Here is a 20,278-nt window from a genome sequence, read left to right on the forward strand (position 1 = left end):
ACAAGAAAGTATGGAAGCAGGAAAAGAGTGGCTCTTGAAGAGGTCATCAAGTTGTTGAATCAACAAAACCTGAAGCTTCCCCACTTCTGGACCTTCTAATCATGTGAACCAGTACATCCCTTGTTGTTTAAGCCAGTTTGAATTAGAGCTTTCAGTTTATGTGGAAGCATCCTGATTAATACAGATTAATGGTGCTCAGAACATCCTCATGCATTGATCAACTTGCATATACTTTGGTGAAACACGGAATGAAAAACATTTTTGCATCTCTGTGGCTTTGCCTGTGCTGTTCCCTCTTTCTGGAGTGCCCTTCCTGCCACGTCCTCTTGGCAAATCTCCACCCACCTTTCAAGACCTAGCACAGATGGCTCTTTCTCTTTTAGGATATTAGTGATGGGACATGACCTAATTTTAAAGACCTGACTCTAGTGAAGTCATGCATTCTTTCCATTAGTGAGATGGTCGTTGAAAAGATATTTATTTGGTCTCCTGCTACATGCCAGGCATTTGCCAGCCAGATACAACTCGTAAACCCCTTAAGGAGAGATATCCAGACAAGTAAACAAGCAATTCCGACCTACAGAAAGAAGTTCTGAGATGGAGGAAGTTCTGGGTGCAGCAGTAATGCAGTGGAGGTGCCTTTCATCCAGTCTTAGGGGCTGTGGAAATGGAGGTGAAGAACGGCTTCCTGCAAGAAATGATGTCTACACACAGATTTAAGAACCAGGAGGAGTTCAACAGGCGGGAAGACAAGAGAAAGAACATCCTAGGGAGTGGAAGAGTTTGTGCAAAGTTCTAGCAACATCTGAGGTCAGGGCCCTTTTGGGGGCAGTGCTAGCATGTAGATTTTTAGACGGAATGTGGTGAGAGATGATGCTAGAGTCCTCAGTTCAAAATTAGGTAAGAGGGCCTTGAAAGGCTCACTGAAGGATGTGGATTCTTTCCTGGGGACCGTGGGGGAGGATCTTGGATTTGGGCTTTAGAAAGATGAAAAAGGCTGCAGAGAGGAGAGAGGCTTGAGGGGACCCTACTGGGAGCAGGGAGACAGGTCAGGAAGCATTGGATCTGCTCTGTCCTTGTCTCCTTATGTGTCCTCTTTCCTGAGATGTCTGATTAGGAGGAGACACAGACCGTAAAGAGTATGGGAAAGTGGCAAAGGTTGGCACTTGCCATGTGTGCACGCCAGGAGCAGGTCATCTTGGATCTGGAAGTCTGCCTTAACTGATCTGGAGGACACCAGTAAGATTAGCAATGGGCATGATGTCAGTGCCAAGGAAACAATTTTCTCAACCTCAAATGCCACGTAATATGTAGCAAACTTCATCAGTCATTTGTGGTTCTTTAGACCAACTCCAAATTTTGGATTTTAACCACGTTATCCAAAAGAGCCATGGAGAAAAAGGACTTGATAACCAAGGAATGGATTGCTTCAGTCCTAGATTTTATTAGCAGTAAGATATGCAGTGGTCACATGTCAGTGACTCCTAACATGGAGTAAGAGTGAGCAGAATATCTTCCCTTACAGTTTCTTGATTACAGAAGTTGAACCTGCAGAGAGAAAACAACAGAAAGTCAGCTTTTCCTGATGCACTGCTGGTGCTTTGAGCATAAAAACAGCCTCTCTTCTCCCCAGTCTGAGTGAGAACCACTCCCTGTGCCTGAGACCAGACATCGGTCAAGGGAACACAAACCTCTTCTGTATAAAGGACCGCATTCTCCTTTCCATTGTTCTTTCATAGCTTTGCAATAGCTGAGTGAGGAAGTGTCACTGGACACCTCTAAGGACAGGGAGCGTTCATTTGTCATATCCTAAAGCACCTACTAAGCACTTGGCGCACTGTCAATCAATGCAACTGAGGAAGAGTAGGGTCAGCAGCATGATAAAAAACCAGCCCGAGGGAAGTTTCTGAGGTCCTGGTGTTACATTCACTAGGCACTCTTGCTTAATTCAATAATGGAATTGAAATGACTAGCATTACTCATTAAGACTGAACAAAACTTAGTTTGCTTGGGAGCTAATTTTCTTTAATAACATGTATAAGCATATGCAAAGTGCCTGGCTCATAAAAGGTGCTCAGAAGGTGCTCTTTTCTTTTCATCTTCATTTCCCTCCCTGTGGTCTGATGGCTGGCAGATGCGCAAATAGAACATTAAAGGTTAAACACTACTACTGATAAAGGACACAAGAAATGAAGGGCACACATGATCTCTATATGAATGAAGGTGAATTAATTTGTTTTGTAGTAGTTAAGAACTTGCTGGAGTCCAATTTCTTACCTCCGAGTTATGGCACCAAGCTTTCATTTAATTATCTCTAATGGAGACAAGAATAGTACCTCCAACCCACCACCACCATCAAGAGAGTAAACATACCCATCACCCCAAATTACTCTCCTGTTCCTTCGTCATCTCTCCTTCTTGACCTCTCCCATCTCCCCTCCCCCCAGGCAACCAGTGACCTGCGGTCAGACATACGACACAAGGCCCAGCTGCTGAATGAAATCACTCTTTTCACCTTAGGGTCACGAAGCCAGATTCTCAATTAACACTTTACTTTCATCAAATGACCCATACTCATCCACAGATCTCTCAAAGTTATTCCCTGAAAGTTCTGCTCTTTTTTAAAGAAACAGAAGGTACCAGGAAGCCACCGTGACCATGGCTTAGGAGAACCACTGTCAGAGAGTTGAACCTGAAGTAGACTTGCAGTGGGAATAGCATGGGTGACTCAGTATTGCAAATCTCTTTGGATTTTTATTACTTACACTTTTCCATCGTTTCTTTCCACCATGATCTTGGATGCTCCCACTCTGGGTAGAGTTGGGTTGATCACATGGTTGTACCAAATAAATTTGACCCTCTGCAAATCTCCAACATCCACACTAGAGTCAAATTCATTGGAATGAGTGCTGCCTGGACGGAGAGTGCCCCTTGGGAGTTGAGAAGTTAATGAAAATATACGTGAACATACAAAAATATATACATATATGTTTCTAAAACGAGCTTACGATGCACCTCTAGTAAGATGATTGACAGTACATTTGCCATTCTAATGTATTAAATAATTAATGTATTAAATAAATGCAGACATGTGTACCAACTCAGTGGCAGGTCATTTGCCAACAAGAACTCATATGACTTTAAAGTCATCCTTACTTTAATAAAACTTGAAATATGTTTTAGTCATAAGCCTCCCACAACTTAATAAATGATGACATCATCATATCATCTTTTCCCTGTTGTTTTCTGGGCAGAATGATTATTTACTGATTAGAAATCAGATGCCATGCATCAAAACAAACATCAGTGGTTTTCTCAGGAAATAGCAGAGAAAAAATTCAGGAACAGAATTCTGAAATGTACTAAGGTGCAAGATAAAACGATCTCTTCCTTGGAATGACATGTGATGGTATTGTACTCCCATATAGTTATGAATAAACGCTTATGTCCATAACATGCATTATATATGCAAAGGATTCCAACATTTAAGAAGTGTAGGGTAATATTTTGCTCACCTGAAAATTTCATACTGTTTAGAATTTCCTTTATTTCCAAACAAAGAAACTAGCACGTGTCCTGTAACCTTCTTCCCAGACAGTGTGACAGCTACCTTATACCTCCAACCTGCACAGGGGGAAGAGATTTGCAAACTGTCAACTTGTAGAGAAGACTTGCTAAAAACAGGCTAAACTGGATGCCACTGCCGCTAAATTTTGAGTAATTTATATATAGGATTGTTGTTCTTCTAATCAAATAGTCTACTTTATCTAAATGTTCAGAAGATAGGCGTGGGGCCAGGGGAGGAGCAGAGAATCTTTCCAAAGTCAATAGATGTCAAGTCATATATATAAGTCATATATTTTGCTTTCAATTTCTTTAACCCAACAATTTATTTTTGAATATTATAAGAACTTTATCTTAAAAGAAAGTAGGAAAGGGCACCAGGGTGGCCTAGTTGGTTAAGCCTTCAACTCTTGGTTTTGGCTCAGGTCATGATCTCATGGTCGTGAGATCAAGCCCTGTGTCTGGCTCTGTGCTCAGCGTGGAGTCTGCTTAGGGATTCTCTCCCTCTGCCTCTGCCCCTCCCGGGCTTGTGCACTCTCTCTCTCTAAAATGAAATAAATAAATAAAATCTAAAAAAAAAAAAAAAAGAAAAGGGTAGAGTATGACATTTTCATCAATTTACTATTTTCTTTTTTTAAAGATTTTATTTATTTAATTTAGAGAGAGAAAGAGCATAAGTGGGGGAAGGGACAGAGGGACAAGCAGACTCCCTGCTGAGCAGGGAGCCTGAGGTAGGGCTTGATCCTGGGACCCCGAGATCATGACCGAAGTCAAATGCTTAACTGACTCAGCCACCCAAGCGTACCCTCAATTTACTATTTTCATAGGTCATCACATTTTAGAGTCCTGTTGTCTTTTTGTCTAAACTGTCTACATTTATTTAAAAAAATTCTATAATTCAGCTTTACCTTGCCTTTGGAATGTATTAAGTTATGGTAACCACTTTGTGGTACTAATCAATAGTTAACTAGCAGTTTATGCCATTTAGAGCTAGCCTGGGCCAAACTGAGGAGGGAATAAAACCTGGCTTTAGTTTTTACAATGCGACCAACCCCACTGACTCCAGTCTAAATAGTTTTCTTCCTCTGACCCAGGATGGAACATGCCTCATCATCCCTGCACCCTCTAATTCTTATCACCCATGGAGTCTACCGCCCTAAACAGCTCTTAAATCTGTCAACTCCCTACCATTCCCACAACCTCTGCCATCTCTCTCCTGGATTACTTTTCTGCTTGTACAAAACCTCAGAATTTTGCTTTAGTGAAACTTCTGACTGAATTGGAAGAGTCTAGAGCAGAAGAAACCTCCTGAATTCCGGAGAAATTAATTTTTCTATCATTGTCAGTTCAGACCCCCAAATTCTGCTCTGTTACTCCAATTAGCCAGAGTTACATTGAGCACGATGGCTTTTGAAAAATTTTCCATGTTGGGAAGGAGTATTTATAACTTTTGTACAGAAGAGCAATTTCACACATTTTCACCGAACATGATAAAATACATAGCATTATGAATTTAAGGCAAATATAATAGAGACTTACGGGCAAAATTGCCGGCATCACCAGTGTTTAGATAAAATATCTGGTTCACTCCATTTGTTTTTCCAGGAAATCTGTCAGCGTAATGACCCATCTGTGGGCAGCCTTCGCTTGGGCAGGGGAAGCACTTGTTCTAGGGGAAATTAACAAATGATGAATGAGGACACTCTTAATAGCACGTCATCTTTTTCCACCTGTTGCAGTGGTTCAAATATTCTAAAGCCAATTCTGTCATGATGGCAAAAGACGACTTTCATAATGTTTCAGGAAAGGTGAAAAATGCCTTTCATTAGTTACGATGATAAATTTGACTGTGAAAAAACACAATATGAACAAAAATATAAAAATCACACAAAAAGAATTTAAATATATATTTACACATATATTTTCATCTTGTCTATTTTGCCTCTTAAGTTACTCAAGACATCCATTTGCCTACAGGTGGTTAGAATTTTTTTTTTTTAGAAAGATTGCAAAAGAAAGAGCAAGGGGTGATAATCAGCTCTGATATGCAAAATAGGACCCATTAAGAGTGAGGTTTTTCTCAAATTTTTTAGCTCCCGCTTTAGCATATTAAGGTCTGAAGGAGTCAGATCTCAGAATTCTCCCAATGTGAACAGATAATGCCCCAAGTGGTCCTTAAGTCTTAGCTGTGTGGTTGGTGTGGAGAATATATATATATATATATATATATATATATATATCACTTAGGAAAATGTCCTCCTTCTGGGGAGGAATTATGGGAAGAAGAGAGGAAGAGGGAGAAACAGAGTGGGGCAATCCTGCTCCATATTAGAGGCAAGGGGCAGACTTTTGGATCAATGAACCAGAGGGGGACTGGGCCAAGTCTCACGGTCTGCATCCAGCAAAAGCTAAGGAGAGACTGAGCCAGTCAGAGAGAAATGGCCAGAGCTATATGGGGAAGTTGGCCAAGCCAGAAGAGTAGATGTGCCTAGACATTATCTGCAGACACCAGCAGCACATCCATCAATAACGCAGACCCTCAAGTCCTCCCCTCGGCCTTACGCACACACTGACCACCACCTCATGATCACTGTGTCCAATACCAGCTTGGAGAGAAGAGGATGAAGGGGTCAGGCTGAGAAATATGCAAAACTGAGAACTTTTTCTTATAAAAGTGTCTGAGCATCACCTAAAAGGACTGTTTATATTACTGAATCAGACTAAATTTTAACTGAATGAAACCTAAAGCTTCTTCGCTTATTTTCCCCATTACCTAGAGATTGGGGATTTGGAAGCACAGTAAAAATAAAGTTAAACCAAAGAAAAGGGATGGTGATCTTGTTTGTACACAAGCTGTACTGTGAATAAACTATGCATCCCCCCTGCCCACACATATAGCCAACAGTTGTTGAATGCTAATTATTACATTTTAGATTCTGAGCTAAGGAACTAAAACATATCATCTCATTAAATCCTCCTGCCAAACCAATGGAGTCTACCATTATTATTTACATCTAGAAATGAAAAAAACTGCCTTAGAATGAGGTTAAATATTTTGTCCAAATCATTCAACCATTTAATGGTGAAATCAGGTTTCAGATTCTCTTTAGCACTAAGTTATACATCTTGATAATTATGACTTCACCTGGTATGTTACTTAAAATTTTATTTATTAAATGACATAGGTTGTATATTTTTATTTGAAAAAAATTATAGTGAAAGGAAGAGCAATAAAAATTAATAGGCAATAGATATATCATTTTCAAGATCACCTTTAAGGATCCTAACCCAGATACCTAGTGAATACCAAACAAGATCAAAACTCAAAACCAAGCAAGCAAACAAACAAAAACTTGGCAATTGTGAGATTGCACAGAAATATCCACATGCACATGATGATATAGTTTTATAGGTTCAGTATTTAAGACAAGTTTTCCATATTTATCAGCATCCTGTAGCCATAGCTCAGATTTCATAGATTTTTTTTTTAGTATCATTCTTTCTTTTTTTTTTTTTTTAAAGATTTTATTTATTTATTTGAGAGAGAGAGAATGAGAGACAGAGAGCATGAGAGGGAGGAGGGTCAGAGGGAGAAGCAGACTCCCTGCTGAGCAGGGAGCCCGATGCGGGACTCGATCCCGGGACTCCAGGATCATGACCTGAGCCGAAGGCAGTCGCTTAACCAACTGAGCCACCTAGGCGCCCCTATCATTATTTCTAAAACAAGTTTGAACATTCGCGATACATACTGAAGTGATAGAGAACAAGGTAGACATGGGACATCTTAGTATACAAGCCCATTTCTCTAAAGTTCTCCAATGCCTCATCACTATTACGATAAATACGTATGTCAACTATGCTTCAATTAAAAAATAAAAATATGTATAATTAAAAGTATAAATAATGTGGCAATCATGTAGTGACTTTTGCTGAATGCATGTCATGTACAGTGAACTACACCCATCATAAGAAGTGATGGTCACAAAATTCTTTAGGTACAAAGTGGAGTCTACTTACTGCAGTGAAAGCATTGTAAGAGGCACAAGGGAATCCAGCAAAGCCATCAGGGTTGAGGATGCTATTAGAGTAATATTTGTAGCTTCTTAAGTGATTACAGGCCACAAAGTCACGAGTCCCTTTGAAATCAGACAGTACACATCAGCAACAGGTTTTATTTTTCCAAGTTAATGTCATAATTAGAACATGGTTGTTGAATAGATTTTTCTAGTTAGTGTGAACTCGTGGTGGTCACAGAACAAAATCATCTCTGAAGTGTATTTATGATTTGTGATGCAGTTACAAGTGAAATACCATTTAAGATTTTAATAGTAATGCCATTGCTAAATTAAATGGAAAAATAACTTTAGAAGGAAGAGATTGGTCCATATGGATATAAGTACAACTTAGTAATCCATTCCCCAAATTAGATCCTTGGAAAGTTGACTACAAATACATTTTCTTTCTACAGTCTCCTCAGGCCTACTTTCCCCAGTGAAAAGTCTATATTTTGGGTTAAAAGTCCTTTGTTGTAGAAAATGTGAGACCTGTACCCAAATATTCAGCAAGTTTAGCAAAAAATGAAACACAAATTTTCCCCTAAGAAAATCTCTTCATGTACATAATGGTTTTACCTTCCCAGATCCCATCTAGGTCAACAATCTGAGAGAGAACGTTCTTCTCACATCCGGGCATTTGTTTTCCTCCATTTGGAAAGAAATCTAGGTGGCCTACAGTTTGACTCATTCCAAACCCTGAGGAATATTAAAATATGAGAAAGTTGATGTTGATGTATAGACTCAAAACACTCTAATATATGGACTCAAAAAATACTCGCAGAAGATGAATTGAAGAACTCACCCAAGTTGGGAATTATAGGGGCAGCGTCTGTGTGAATTACATCCACAAACTGGGCATCACTGGGGTCCAATCGGACTAATTCGGGCGTGCCCTCAAAGCAAGGTTCAGCTGGATCCAACCCTAAAGTAAATAGAATGTCATGTTAATATCAGTGTACATTCACATTGACCTTTTTCATTAATTACCTACCCAAGTGCAAGCATTGGCGGGAACCATGACTTATGCCTAGAAAGAGATAAGCTAGTTCTTCCAGACCTTATCATTTTTTTTACATTTTCTGTGTCTAATTTTCTATTTGCATTGTAGTGAATTTTCCTCAAACCATGGAATTTGGCTCTACTTATGGATGTGTAGCCCCTGGGACAATCCTGGCCACTAACAGCAATTATAAGGAAAGAGACAGATTCTGGGAGACTCCTAAAAGCTGGTCAGGATAAAAGAGTCCCCATTCTACGGTAAAATCCTGTGAGGGCAAGGACTTTGGTTTTCACGGTCACCAGGACCACAGCTTTGCAGAGTGCCTGGCTGAGCAGGCCCTTGTAAACATTCACGGATTATGAGAAAGAATGTTCTCTCCAGCAAATTAATGTTAGACATCCAGATGCCCCCACCAACCCAAATGCGACCAGTTTATCCAAAGTATCAAAAAGAGAATCAGAAGGTCAGAGACAGAGTAGGATGATGGAAGAGGAATGTGGTTGCTCCCTAAAATAGTCACCTCTCAGATCCAGGGTAGCAAAGTCTTTCGTGTAAAGTTGCAATGTTGTTTTAAGGCCTGAGTGTACAGCATGTGACCCCATTGGCCAAATGCATCCAGTCTTAAGATTTGTGAAATGCTATTTTTTTTATCTAACCAAAGCATGCAGAATTGGTTAGCCTGGCCTGACCACCTGTCCCCTGCAACTCTTGGCTTGTGGTCAATGAGGATTGGGCTAATTATCAATTGCTACTGAAGCAGAATATAATTAATTATGCATTTTTGGGTTCCTTGGGTTTAATTCTATTTATTATTTATTCTGTTATTTATGCTATTTATTCTATTCATGAAACTTGTCCTTTGTGAATGCCTGGCAACAGGAAAATAGACCTCCTGATGTTCTTAATTAAAATTTTAGTCACATGCAATATTTATATATATGTTAACATATATATATGTTAAACAGAGCTCTGTAGGCCAAAGATCAATATCAGTAAAAAATTCGTAAAACCTCAGAACATACTGATTTCTGATCATGTGGCCCAATTCAGAAAATGCCAAATTTCCATCCTTTTAGACCCCATTTAGGCTACATTGAGTCCAAATTTTCTGTGTTTACTGTTTTGACCAACCTGTGATTCGTCCAACAGTCCCATTGGTCCTCCTTCCTGCCTCCCCAGCTGCGTGTGAGCCCAGGCTGTGGCCAATGATGTGGACATCAGAAAGTGAGTAGTCAAATGCTGACTGTTGGAAAGAAAAGTTCTTCAGAATGTTTTCTAACATTGTGAACTTCAAGATGGCCATAGAAGGAGATCCTCGCAAAACGTGAGTTTTAAGAAGATATGCTGTCCCTTCAAAGCAACTGATTTTCATGACTTTTTTTTTCAGTTATCATAGAAAATGGCAATGGTCTAATGTTTAAGCTGGTGGAAGTTGGGCTCTCTTTTGTTGTTTTACTATGTAGAGGAACCCTTGCTGTGTATGAAGAATTGTTACCCAGAGGTGGTGAAGCAAATGTATGCGTTAGCAGATAATAATGAAAGAAATTATGTAGGGGCGCCTGGGTGGCTCAGTCGTTAAGCGTCTGCCTTCGGCTCAGGTCATGATCCCAGGGTCCTGGGATCGAGCCCCGCATCGGGCTCCCTTCTCCGCGGGAAGCCTGCTTCTCCCTCTCCCATTCCCCCTGCTTGTGTTCCCTTTCTCACTGTGTTTCTCTCTCTCTGTCAAATAAAGAAATAAAATCTTTAAAAAAAAAAAAAAAAGCAAGCAATTATGTAAGCACATTCCTGTTTAACATTTTTTTAAGGTTTTAGTTACCAAAGCAGGTTAGCTTGGTGTCATTGTGCTTCTGTTAAAAAAATTAAAAACAAAAACAAAAACAGGGTAGTTTTCATCTTGAGGCTGACATTATCACACCAACTTGTTTTAATAGATGGTAAAATTAAAGGAATACTGATGGAATTCAGTAGAAACAAACTACCTGGTTGCTTGAGTAACATCACTTAAAAAAACTAGCGTTTTGACTTAAAGAGCATATTGATGAAGCCCAAGTCTAGATTGATTGATTGATTGATTGATTTTGCATTTTTCTTTTCAACCACAGGGAAAGCCAAATCTCAGTAGAGGAATGTCTTTAGCAATTATCATACCTACAGCAATTATTTTAAAAGAGAATCTAGAGAGTAATGGACATGGACTTTTATACAACCTAGAGGTAGTTACCTGAAGAACCTCAACAAAATATGCCACTTCTGCCCCGACAATCCGGATGTTCTGTGACGCTTGTGTGTAACCGGTTCGGGAGCCCCCTTTCCAATCCACACAGATGCAGTTCACACTTTCCACTGTAAACAGGTTCTGATGGAACGGACACAATAAATAGGTAAAGAATTCAGGATATTTATTAATTAATAATTAGCACATTTGAGAACGAGGATAAATTTCCTCCATGACCTATACAATATCAAGCTTATTTTTAACCCTACAACAATGAACAAAACTTCTAGTCTGTTATGGATATGAAATTCCTTTTAAAGTTTAACATTGGCTCCAAATTGAGGGTTTGGCCATAATGGGAACTGGATTCTTGAGATATCTACTGAAACAGATGCATAGACATTTGTTGCAGGGAGAGATGTATAAAATGGGGTACAGTGGATTGTTTCATTAAAGCATCATTAAAATCAATGTCCTACATTGTCCCGTACTAGAGTGCACCCCAGGACCTTGTTTGTTTTGTTCACTGCTGTATCCACAGTGCCTCAAAGTGTTCTTGGCACATAGTAGGTGTTCAATAAATATTTATTGGATAAATGAATAAATGAAAGGCTATGTTAGGACTTCCTTAAATAAATATACTGGAGGTAAATGGGTAAGCTTTTCCATGATGGAAAGACTAATCAATGTTTTTGGAAGAACATATTTTATTGTACATTACTGTGAGTTACTTCACATAAAAGCATAACCTACCAGATATGTACTGGAAGCTTTGTTTGATGCAGGTCAGTGATAGATTCATGAATGTTAGATCTGGCAGGAATTTTGTTTGTTTGGGTGTGTGTATGTTTATGCATATCCTCACCTTTTTTCCAAGAAAACTTTTAGAAGAATGAAGCAATCTTAGAAATCATCTCCAATTCTTTTACTTTACAGATAGAAATCTCCAAAAAGGGAAAGTGATTTGCTAATGTCATGGTTAGCTAAGGATAGAGTCAGTACTAGAGTCTAGGACCTTTAACCTAGGTTAATCCATTTGTTTCTCTGTCATAAAGCAACCATGTTGTCAAAGCCAAATCATGCAAGAAAAACAAATCTGGTTTGGGGATTTCAGAAATAAATTGTGTACACATATCTAAAAATTTACATTCCCTTTGACCTAAGAACCACTTTGTCTTTTTCCTTCATTGTTCTATAAAAATCTATTCCTACCCTCCCCCTAATAATCATCAGCTTAGAATATTTTAGAAGATAAGTTAGGGTTTTGCTAATTATTTTTAAACTTGTGAAGTTAAGCCTATTTATTTTGGCTGTCTTCAGAATCAGTGGATAGTCTCTAGAGTTGATTCAATCCAGCCTTTGGCTTGAGTCATAGACAAGTCTGAAATTAAAAGTGTTTAGGAGGACCTTTGTGTCTTGTTTTTTCGACCTCTGAAGGAATGACTGCATCTGTGTGCTATGCGGGCCACTAACGCTTGGTGAATAGATGAATCAAGGATAATGTTCTCAAGCACTAGCAGTTGCTAGGAAAATATGTTCTATTTTCTGTCTTTTAATTCTTCATTACCATGGGGCACATAGCCAAAGGCAAATTAAAGAAAATTGGATCACTATGGTTGAAACAAGAGAAGTCGAAAATGAAAACCTACACAGTTTCCCTAGATATTGTTACCATAGGAGATCAAAGAGTAGCAAGTGAAAATCAGAGGAAAACAATTTGGGCAAAGTAAGTTATCTTAGTTCTTCACATAGAACTTAAGACCTACTGAAAAAATTAAATGTTATTGAAAACACAACTAATACTGCATCAGTATGGCAACATCTGTTATTAAAATTTTGAAATATCTCTGCATTAGTTATTAAATAACCACTACCTAGAGCCGCCAAATGCTTGCCAATCTTGCTGCCCTGACTGTCCCAGGTCCCCTGCACACCCTACCACCTCTTGGACCTCCCTGTGAAACCCCAGGAGAGTCAGGTGATCCTCCGGTGTCATGGTGGCTGGCATTTGTCCTGATTGGTTGCAGCCTGTGCCTTCCCCATCGTTAATTGTCACTCTGGAAACAACCTTCCCTTAATTGATTACCATGTCTCACCTTGCATATATTGGCCAACCAGTTTTCTTCTCCCTTGTCTATGAATCCATGAATAATAAAGCGGGTTTTTCTATCTGTTCTGAAATTGGAGCTTGTGATAGTTGACGGATCTGCAATAAGTTCCTATTTTGGGAAGAAAAGTGTTTAATGTCAAGTTTCTCATATGTCCAATAGAACCATTTGTACATGGAGGGAGATGGCAGGTAGGAGAACACCATCAAGACTTGAGATCCTTGTGAATAAGGATTCTCCTATTACAGGCAAGCTATTTGCGATCATCAAGTTTCAGACATCATAACATTTCTGCAGTTGCTCTACTCAGGATAAATTTCTGCTATAATATTGATGTAGGGGGTCTTGTCTCCAAACAATGGAAGGTTTTGTGTGTGTGTGTGTGTGTGTATGTAAATTGTATACACACACATACACACATATATAATGTTGGGAGATTATATATAATATTGGGAGAGTTTATATATATGTATACATATATTATATATAACTATATTCAGAATGTTTATTAAATGGCAACATAGAGGTAGGATAAAAATGATATTAAGTTCCAATCAAGACAGTGGGTAGCTGGGTGGATTAAAAAAACAAGACCAATCTATATGCTGTCTACTGGATCATTTTAGATCATTTCAGATCTAAAGACACATGTAGAGTAAAAGTGAAGGGATGGAAAAAGATACTTTATTTTATTTATTTATTTTTTAAAGATTTTTTATTTATTTTTTGACAGAGAGAGAGACAGCAAGAGAGGGAACACAAGCAGAGGGTGTGGGAGAGGGAAAAACAGGTTTCCCATGGAGCAGGGATCCCGATGCAGGGCTCGATCCCAGGACCCTAGGATCATGACCCGAGCCAAAGGCAGATGCTTAACAAATAAGCCACCCAGGTGCCCCTGGAAAAAGATATTTTAAGTAAATAGAAACAAAAAGAAAGCTGGAGTAGCAATACTCATATCAGACAAAATAGACTCTAAAACAAAGGCTATAATAAGAAACACAGAAGGACTTTACATAAAGATAAAGGATCTATCCAATAAAAAGATGTAACACTTGTAAATATTTATGCACTCAACATAGAAACACCTAGTTATATAAAACAAATATTAATAGATGCAAAGGGAGAAATTGACAATAATACAATAATAGCAGGGAGCTTTAACACCGTGTTTACATCAATGGATAGATCTCCCAATAGAAAATCAATAAGGAAAGAGTGGTTTTAAATGACACATTAGAACAGATGGACTAACATATATTTACAGAATATTCTATCCCCAAACAGCAGAATACACATTCTTTTCAAGTGCACATGGACATTCTCCAGAATAAGTCAAATGTTAGACCACAAAACAAGCCTTGATAGAGTTAAGAAGATTGAAATCATATCAAACACATTTTCTGACCACGCTGGTATGAAACTAAAAATCAACTACAAGAAGAAAAGTGGAAAAAACACAAACATGTGGACAGTAAACTATATGCTATTAAACAACCAATGGGTCAAGGAAGAAATCAAAGATGTAGTTAAATCAATATTGAGATAAATAAAAATGTAAATGCAATGTTCAAAAATCTATGGGACACAGCAAAAGCAGTTCTAAGAGGGAAGTTTACAGTGATACAGGCCCACATCAAGAAATAAGAAAAAGCTCAAATAAACAATCTAACCTCATACTTAAAGGAACTAAAAAAGAAGAATAAATAAAGCCCAAAGTTAGTAGAAGGAAGGAAATAATAAAGATCAGAGTGGAAATAGATGCAATAGAGACTTAAAAAAACAATAGAAAATATCAATAAAACTAAGAACTATTTCTCTGAAAGGTAAATAAAATTGATAAACCTTTGGCCAGACTCATCAAGAAAAAAACAGGGAGGGCCAATAAGTAAAATGAGAAATGAAAAAGAAGTTACAGCTGATACCACAGAAATACAAAGGATCATAGGAGACTACTACTAACTGTGATATGCCAACAAGTTGGACAACCTAGAAAGAATGAACAAATTCCTAGAAATATATGATCTTTCAAGACTAAATCAGAAAGAAATACAAAATCTGAACAGATCGATTATTAGTAAGGAGATTGAATCAGTAATTATACTCCCAGCAAACAAAAGTCCAGGACCAGACAGATTCACAGGTGAATTCTACCAAATATTTAAAGAAAACTTAACACCTATCTTTCTCAAACTATTCCAAAAACCTGAAGAGGAAAGAATGCTTCTGAACTCATTCTATGAGGTTAGCATTCTTCTAATACTAAAACTAGACAAGCACTACAAAAAATATTACAGACCAATATTCCTGATAAACATAGATGTAAAAATCTTCAACAAATACCAGCAAACTGAATTCAACAATACATTAAAAGGATCATGTATCATGGTCAGGTGGGATTTATTCCAGGGATCCAAGGATGGCTCAATATCCACATATCAATCAGTGTGATATACCCCATTAACAAAACGAAGAATAAAAATCATATGATCATCTCAATGGATGCAGAAAAAGCATTTGACAAAATTCAACATCCACTTACGATAAAACCTCAATAAATTGGCATAGAGGAGATGTACCTCAACATAATAAAAGATGTATATGACAAACCCACAGTTCAAAGCATACTCAACAGTGAAAGCTGAAGGCTTTTATTTTTCTAAGATCTGGAACAAAACAAGGATGCCTGCTCTTTCTACTTTTATTCAACATAGTATTGGAAATCCTAGCCACAGCAGTTAGGCAAGAAAAACGAAATAAAAGTCATCCAAATTGGAAAAGAGGAAACAAAACTGTCGCTATTTGCAGCTGACAGGATACTATATATTGAAAACCCTAAAGCCTCCACTAAAAAACTATTAGAACTAAAAAATGAATTCAGTAAGTTGCAGGATACAAAATCAATACACAGAAATCTGTTGCATTTCTATACAGTAATAATGAACTAGCAGAAAGAGACATTAAGAAAATAATCTCATTTGTAATTGCATCAAAAAGAATAAAATACCTAGGAATAAATTTAACTAAGGAAGTGAAAGACCTATCTTCTGAAAACTATGACACTGATGAAAGAAATTGAAGGCAACACAAATAAATGAAAAGATTACCTTGCTCATTGATTAGAAGAATTAATATTATTAAAATGTTCATGCTACCCAAAGCAATTCAATGCTACACAAATTCAATGCAATCCCTATAAAAACATCAATGACACTTTTCATAGAACTAGAACAATAATCCTAAAATTTGTATGGAACCACCAAAGATCCTGAGTAGCCAAAACAATATTGAAGATTGAAGAAAAAAAAGAACAAAGCTGTAAGTAGCATGCTCTCAATTTTGAACTATACTACAAAGCTATAGTAATCAAAACAATATGGCACTGGCACAAATACAGAAACATTGATCAATGGAACAGAATAGAAAGCCCAGAAATAAACCCACACTTACATGGTTAACTAATCTACAACAAAGGAGGCAAGAATATACAGTGGGGCAAAGACAGGCTTTTCAATAAATGGTGTTGGACAGCCACAAGTAAAAGAATGAAACTGGAACACTCTCTTACACCATATACAAAAATAAAACAGTAAAGACAAAACATAAGGCCTGAAACTACAGAACTTCTAGAAGAAAACATAGGCTGTAAGTTCTTTGACATTGGTCTTTTTTTTTTTTTTAAAGATTTTATTTATTTATTTGAGAGAGAGAGAATGAGAGACAGAGAGCATGAGAGGGAGGAGGGTCAGAGGGAGAAGCAGACTCCCCGCCGAGCAGAGAGCCCGATGCGGGACTCGATCCTGGGACTCCAGGATCATGACCTGAGCCGAAGGCAGTCGCTTAACCAACTGAGCCACCCAGGCGCCCCTTTGACATTGGTCTTAACAATATTTTTTGCTTAGCAATGTTTTTCAGACAAGAACAACAAAAGCAAAAATAAACAAATGGGACTACATAAAACTAAAAAGCCTTTGTACGGCAACGGAAACCATCGACAAAAATGAAAGGCAATCTACCGAATGGCAGAAGATATTTGCCAATGATATATTTAATAAAAGGTTAACATCCAAAATACATAAAGAACACATAAAACTCAATATCAAAAAAACAGTCAGATAAAATAATGGGAGGAGAATCTTGTTAGACGTTTTTCCAAAATGATATACAAATGCCAAAAGGCACATGAAAAGATGCTCAACATCACTCATCATCAGGAAATGCAAATCAAAACCATAGTGAGATATCACCTCACACCTGTCAGAATGGCTATTATCAAAAATAAGAATTAACAAGTGTTGGTGAGCATATGGAGAAAGGGGAACCCTCATGCACTGTTGGTGGGAATGTAAATTGGTGCAGTCACCAATAAAAAATGGAATGGATATTCCTCAAAAAATTAAAAATAGAACTACCATATGATCCACCAATTCCACTTCTAGGTTTTTATCTGAAGAAAATGAAAACGCTAATTTGAATAGAAATTTGCACCCCTATGTTCATTGCAGTATTATTTAAAATAGCCAAGATATGGAAGCAACCTAAATGTCCATTGATAGATGAATGAATAAAGAAGATGTGTAAAATACATACATATATATATATATTACTCAGCCGTAAAAAAGAATGAAAGCTTGCCATTCATGACAACATGGGTGTACTTAGAGAGTATTATGCTAAGTGAAATAAGTCAGATAGGACAAATACCATATGATTTTACTTATATGTGAATCTAAAAAACAAAACAAATGAATAAACAAAACAAAACGAGACTTAAAGATACAGAGAGCAAACTGAAATGGTAGCCAGAGAGGATGGAGGTGGGGGTATGGATGAAATAAGTGAAGGGGATTAAGAGGTACAATCTTCCAGTTATAAGATAAATAAGACAGGAAGATGTAATGTACAGCATAGGGAATATAGCCAATAATATTGTAACAACTTTGTATGGTGACATGGTAACTAGACTTATTGTGGTGACCATTTCATAATGGTTTTATATACTCAATCACTATGTTGTACACCTGAAACTAATACGATATTTTATGTCAATCATTCTTCAATAGAAAATAAAGTGAATCTAAATTAAAACAAAAAGAGAATAATATCAAGTTAATGGACCTTCTATAAACAAGTTACATAAAATAATACTTAACCTCACTGCCCCAAAAGTCTACAAAGATGAAAATTCCACTAATTTGCTCTCTTCAGAAAACTTAAAAATTTAGTATTCTTATTAGATAAAATGGATAGGACTTAGTTCTGAAAACAATGAGTTCTCTTACTTGATAGTTATCCGGGTTCTCATTAGTGTATAGGAGGAAGCGGGTATTGACATCTTCTGGAACCCAGGGCAGTATTTTGAGGGGTCTTTGCGCAATTCCTGCCCATGGGGAGTCATCACTAAAGCAGCCAAGTCTTGGGAAGCAGATTTCTTTTCCTGTAATTACCCAGAAGCGTTTCAAGGATGTTAGTTTAATCAGAATGCTCTTTTTTTAATAGTCTCTCTGCCAAAATATGAGTTAAATTACATTTTATGGGATATTTACTTCCTCTGCATCCCCAGACATCTTCCTATAGATGCACTCACAAAACAGCTTCAGCGTCCCAGCTAAAGACAGGCTCCTGCTCCTCATTTCTAAAAGTACGACCACCTGACTCCCCTCATGTCTCTGTCCAGTCCCGGGCTGGGACCCAATTTGGCTTCTCAATGCGATGTCTTCCTTGGGCCACTGGTACCCAAGAAAAGAGCAGCCTTTTGTCCCCAGGCCTCAATAGAGAGGGGTGAGGTTTTCAATTCTTTGCAGCCATCTTCTGGTGTTGGGCTTTGGGTAGAGAGCTTAAGTTTCATGCAAATACCAAAACTTTATATCTCTACCTCGCTGAGTATTTAGGTCTCTGACCTATGTTTGAGGAGCATTCTGGATTCCCGTGATGAAGAAGCTGCTCATGAATAATCAAACAGAAAATCCATGGTTTGACACAACCCTATGCTTGAATGTTAACCTATGAAAGAACAACACAAAGAAGGGATGTCCAGGAGGATAAAGTCTAGATTAATAGTAGGAGGGGAGTAGTAGCTGTTGTGGGGGCGGCATTCTCAAAAGTTATTATGTGCCAGGGGCCACACAAGACGATTTACACGACTTGTCTTATGTAAGTCTCACAGTTATCCCGTATTAAGGGTGGTATTATACGCCCATTTCACAGATGAAGATAGTGAAGCACAGAGAGGTTAAGAATTTTGCTCAGGGTAATACACCTGTGGCTGGTGGAAACAAGGTTCAGCTTCCACACTTGATTCCAAGCCAGGGTTGCTAGATTAGCAAACGAAAATAAAAGTCAAATGTGAGTTTCAGATACACAATGAATACTTTTTGGTATAATTTTGTCAGGTATTCATTGATTATCTGAAATATTTGTTTATCTGAAGTTCAAATTTAACTGAGTATCTTATTTTTTTTTAAAAGATTTTATTTATTTATTTGACAGAGAGAGCGCGAGAGAGGGAACACAAGCAGGGGGAGTGGGAGAGGGAGAAGCAGGCTTCCCGCGGAGCAGGGCGCCCGATGCGGGGCTTGATCCCAGGACCCTGAGATCATGACCTGAGCCGAAGGCAGACGCTTAACCGACTGAGCCACCCAGGGGCCCTGAGTATCTTAGATTTTATCTAGCAACCTTACTCCAAGTGCCTGTGCTCTCCATCATGCATCTTTTTTGCTCTACTCCTTATGCCATAGTGGCTTGAATTCAGCCATCATGAACTTTCTGAACAGGAAATCTCTTTCAGCACTACATAAATATCTTTTCTTACCTACTACTGCTCCCAGAAGCAGCGATAGTGCCCAGATTAGCAGCATCTAAACAAAGTAAAAAATATTGTTGAGTCTGACTAAATATGTTTTTAAAAAATTGGCATAATTCAAGCTCAGTTAAACCTTTCTCTGGGGGAAAATTGATAAATTCTAGTAAATTAGGCTTGGAAAACCTGTTACTGACTCACCGCGGCAGTTCCGTCAGGTTCCACACACAACCAGATAGTGCCCTTACAGGTCCTTTTATAAGTAAACCTTATCTCTTTGAGAAGTTCCATGGAAAAGTGGCATGAAAAGAGAGGACGTTCCAAGTGTGCATTTCTAATTTTAATCATAAATAAACTCAGATTGATAGAGTACGTCAAGTTTCCCACAGTATTTGTGGGAAGATGAGAAAAGGGTTCATACAGGGGCACCTGCGTGGCTCAGTCGTTAAGCGTCTGCCTTCGGCTCGGGTCATGATCCCGGGGTCCTGGGATCGAGTCCCGCATCAGGTTCCCTGCTCAGCGGGAAGCCTGCTTCTCCCT

At 38.2% G+C, this 20,278-nt stretch overlaps 1 protein-coding gene across 3 annotated transcripts; it reads right to left on the minus strand.

Moving 5' to 3' along the window:
* Nucleotides 1-1,484: 1,484 nt before the first annotated feature.
* Nucleotides 1,485-19,796, minus strand: PNLIP (pancreatic lipase). 3 transcript variants are annotated; one of them, XM_081823113.1, is made up of 13 exons: nucleotides 19,751-19,796; nucleotides 18,222-18,376; nucleotides 17,171-17,186; nucleotides 12,931-13,040; nucleotides 10,841-10,975; nucleotides 9,751-9,862; nucleotides 8,422-8,541; nucleotides 8,196-8,315; nucleotides 7,582-7,700; nucleotides 5,104-5,233; nucleotides 3,516-3,624; nucleotides 2,766-2,930; nucleotides 1,485-1,548 (listed from the first exon to the last, which is right to left on the minus strand). In XM_081823113.1, exons 1-13 carry the CDS (start codon nucleotides 19,794-19,796, stop codon nucleotides 1,485-1,487), a joined length of 1,401 nt encoding a protein of 466 aa, XP_081679239.1. The 3 variants fall into 3 exon arrangements, with proteins under 3 accessions (XP_081679239.1, XP_081679240.1, XP_081679238.1); XM_081823114.1 differs by lacking the exon at nucleotides 17,171-17,186 and having other exon boundaries at nucleotides 12,931-13,053; XM_081823112.1 differs by lacking the exon at nucleotides 17,171-17,186 and having other exon boundaries at nucleotides 12,931-13,053; nucleotides 18,207-18,376.
* Nucleotides 19,797-20,278: the final 482 nt, after the last annotated feature.

Source organism: Leptonychotes weddellii, chromosome 6 (assembly GCF_054177405.1).
Source record: "Leptonychotes weddellii isolate Sample4059 chromosome 6, ASM5417740v2, whole genome shotgun sequence".
Lineage (NCBI taxonomy): Eukaryota > Metazoa > Chordata > Mammalia > Carnivora > Phocidae > Leptonychotes > Leptonychotes weddellii.

Coding starts and splice junctions, on each gene's coding strand:
- PNLIP (XM_081823112.1), bottom strand. CDS start 19,796: ATGCTGCTAATCTGGGCACTATCGCTGCTTCTGGGAGCAGTAGTAG. Junction 7,701..8,195: donor CCTAGATGGGATCTGGGAAG/GTAAAACCATTA, acceptor CTGATTTCAAAG/GGACTCGTGACTTTGTGGCC. Junction 3,625..5,103: donor TGATGCCGGCAATTTTGCCC/GTAAGTCTCTAT, acceptor CCCCCTGTGCAG/GTTGGAGGTATAAGGTAGCT.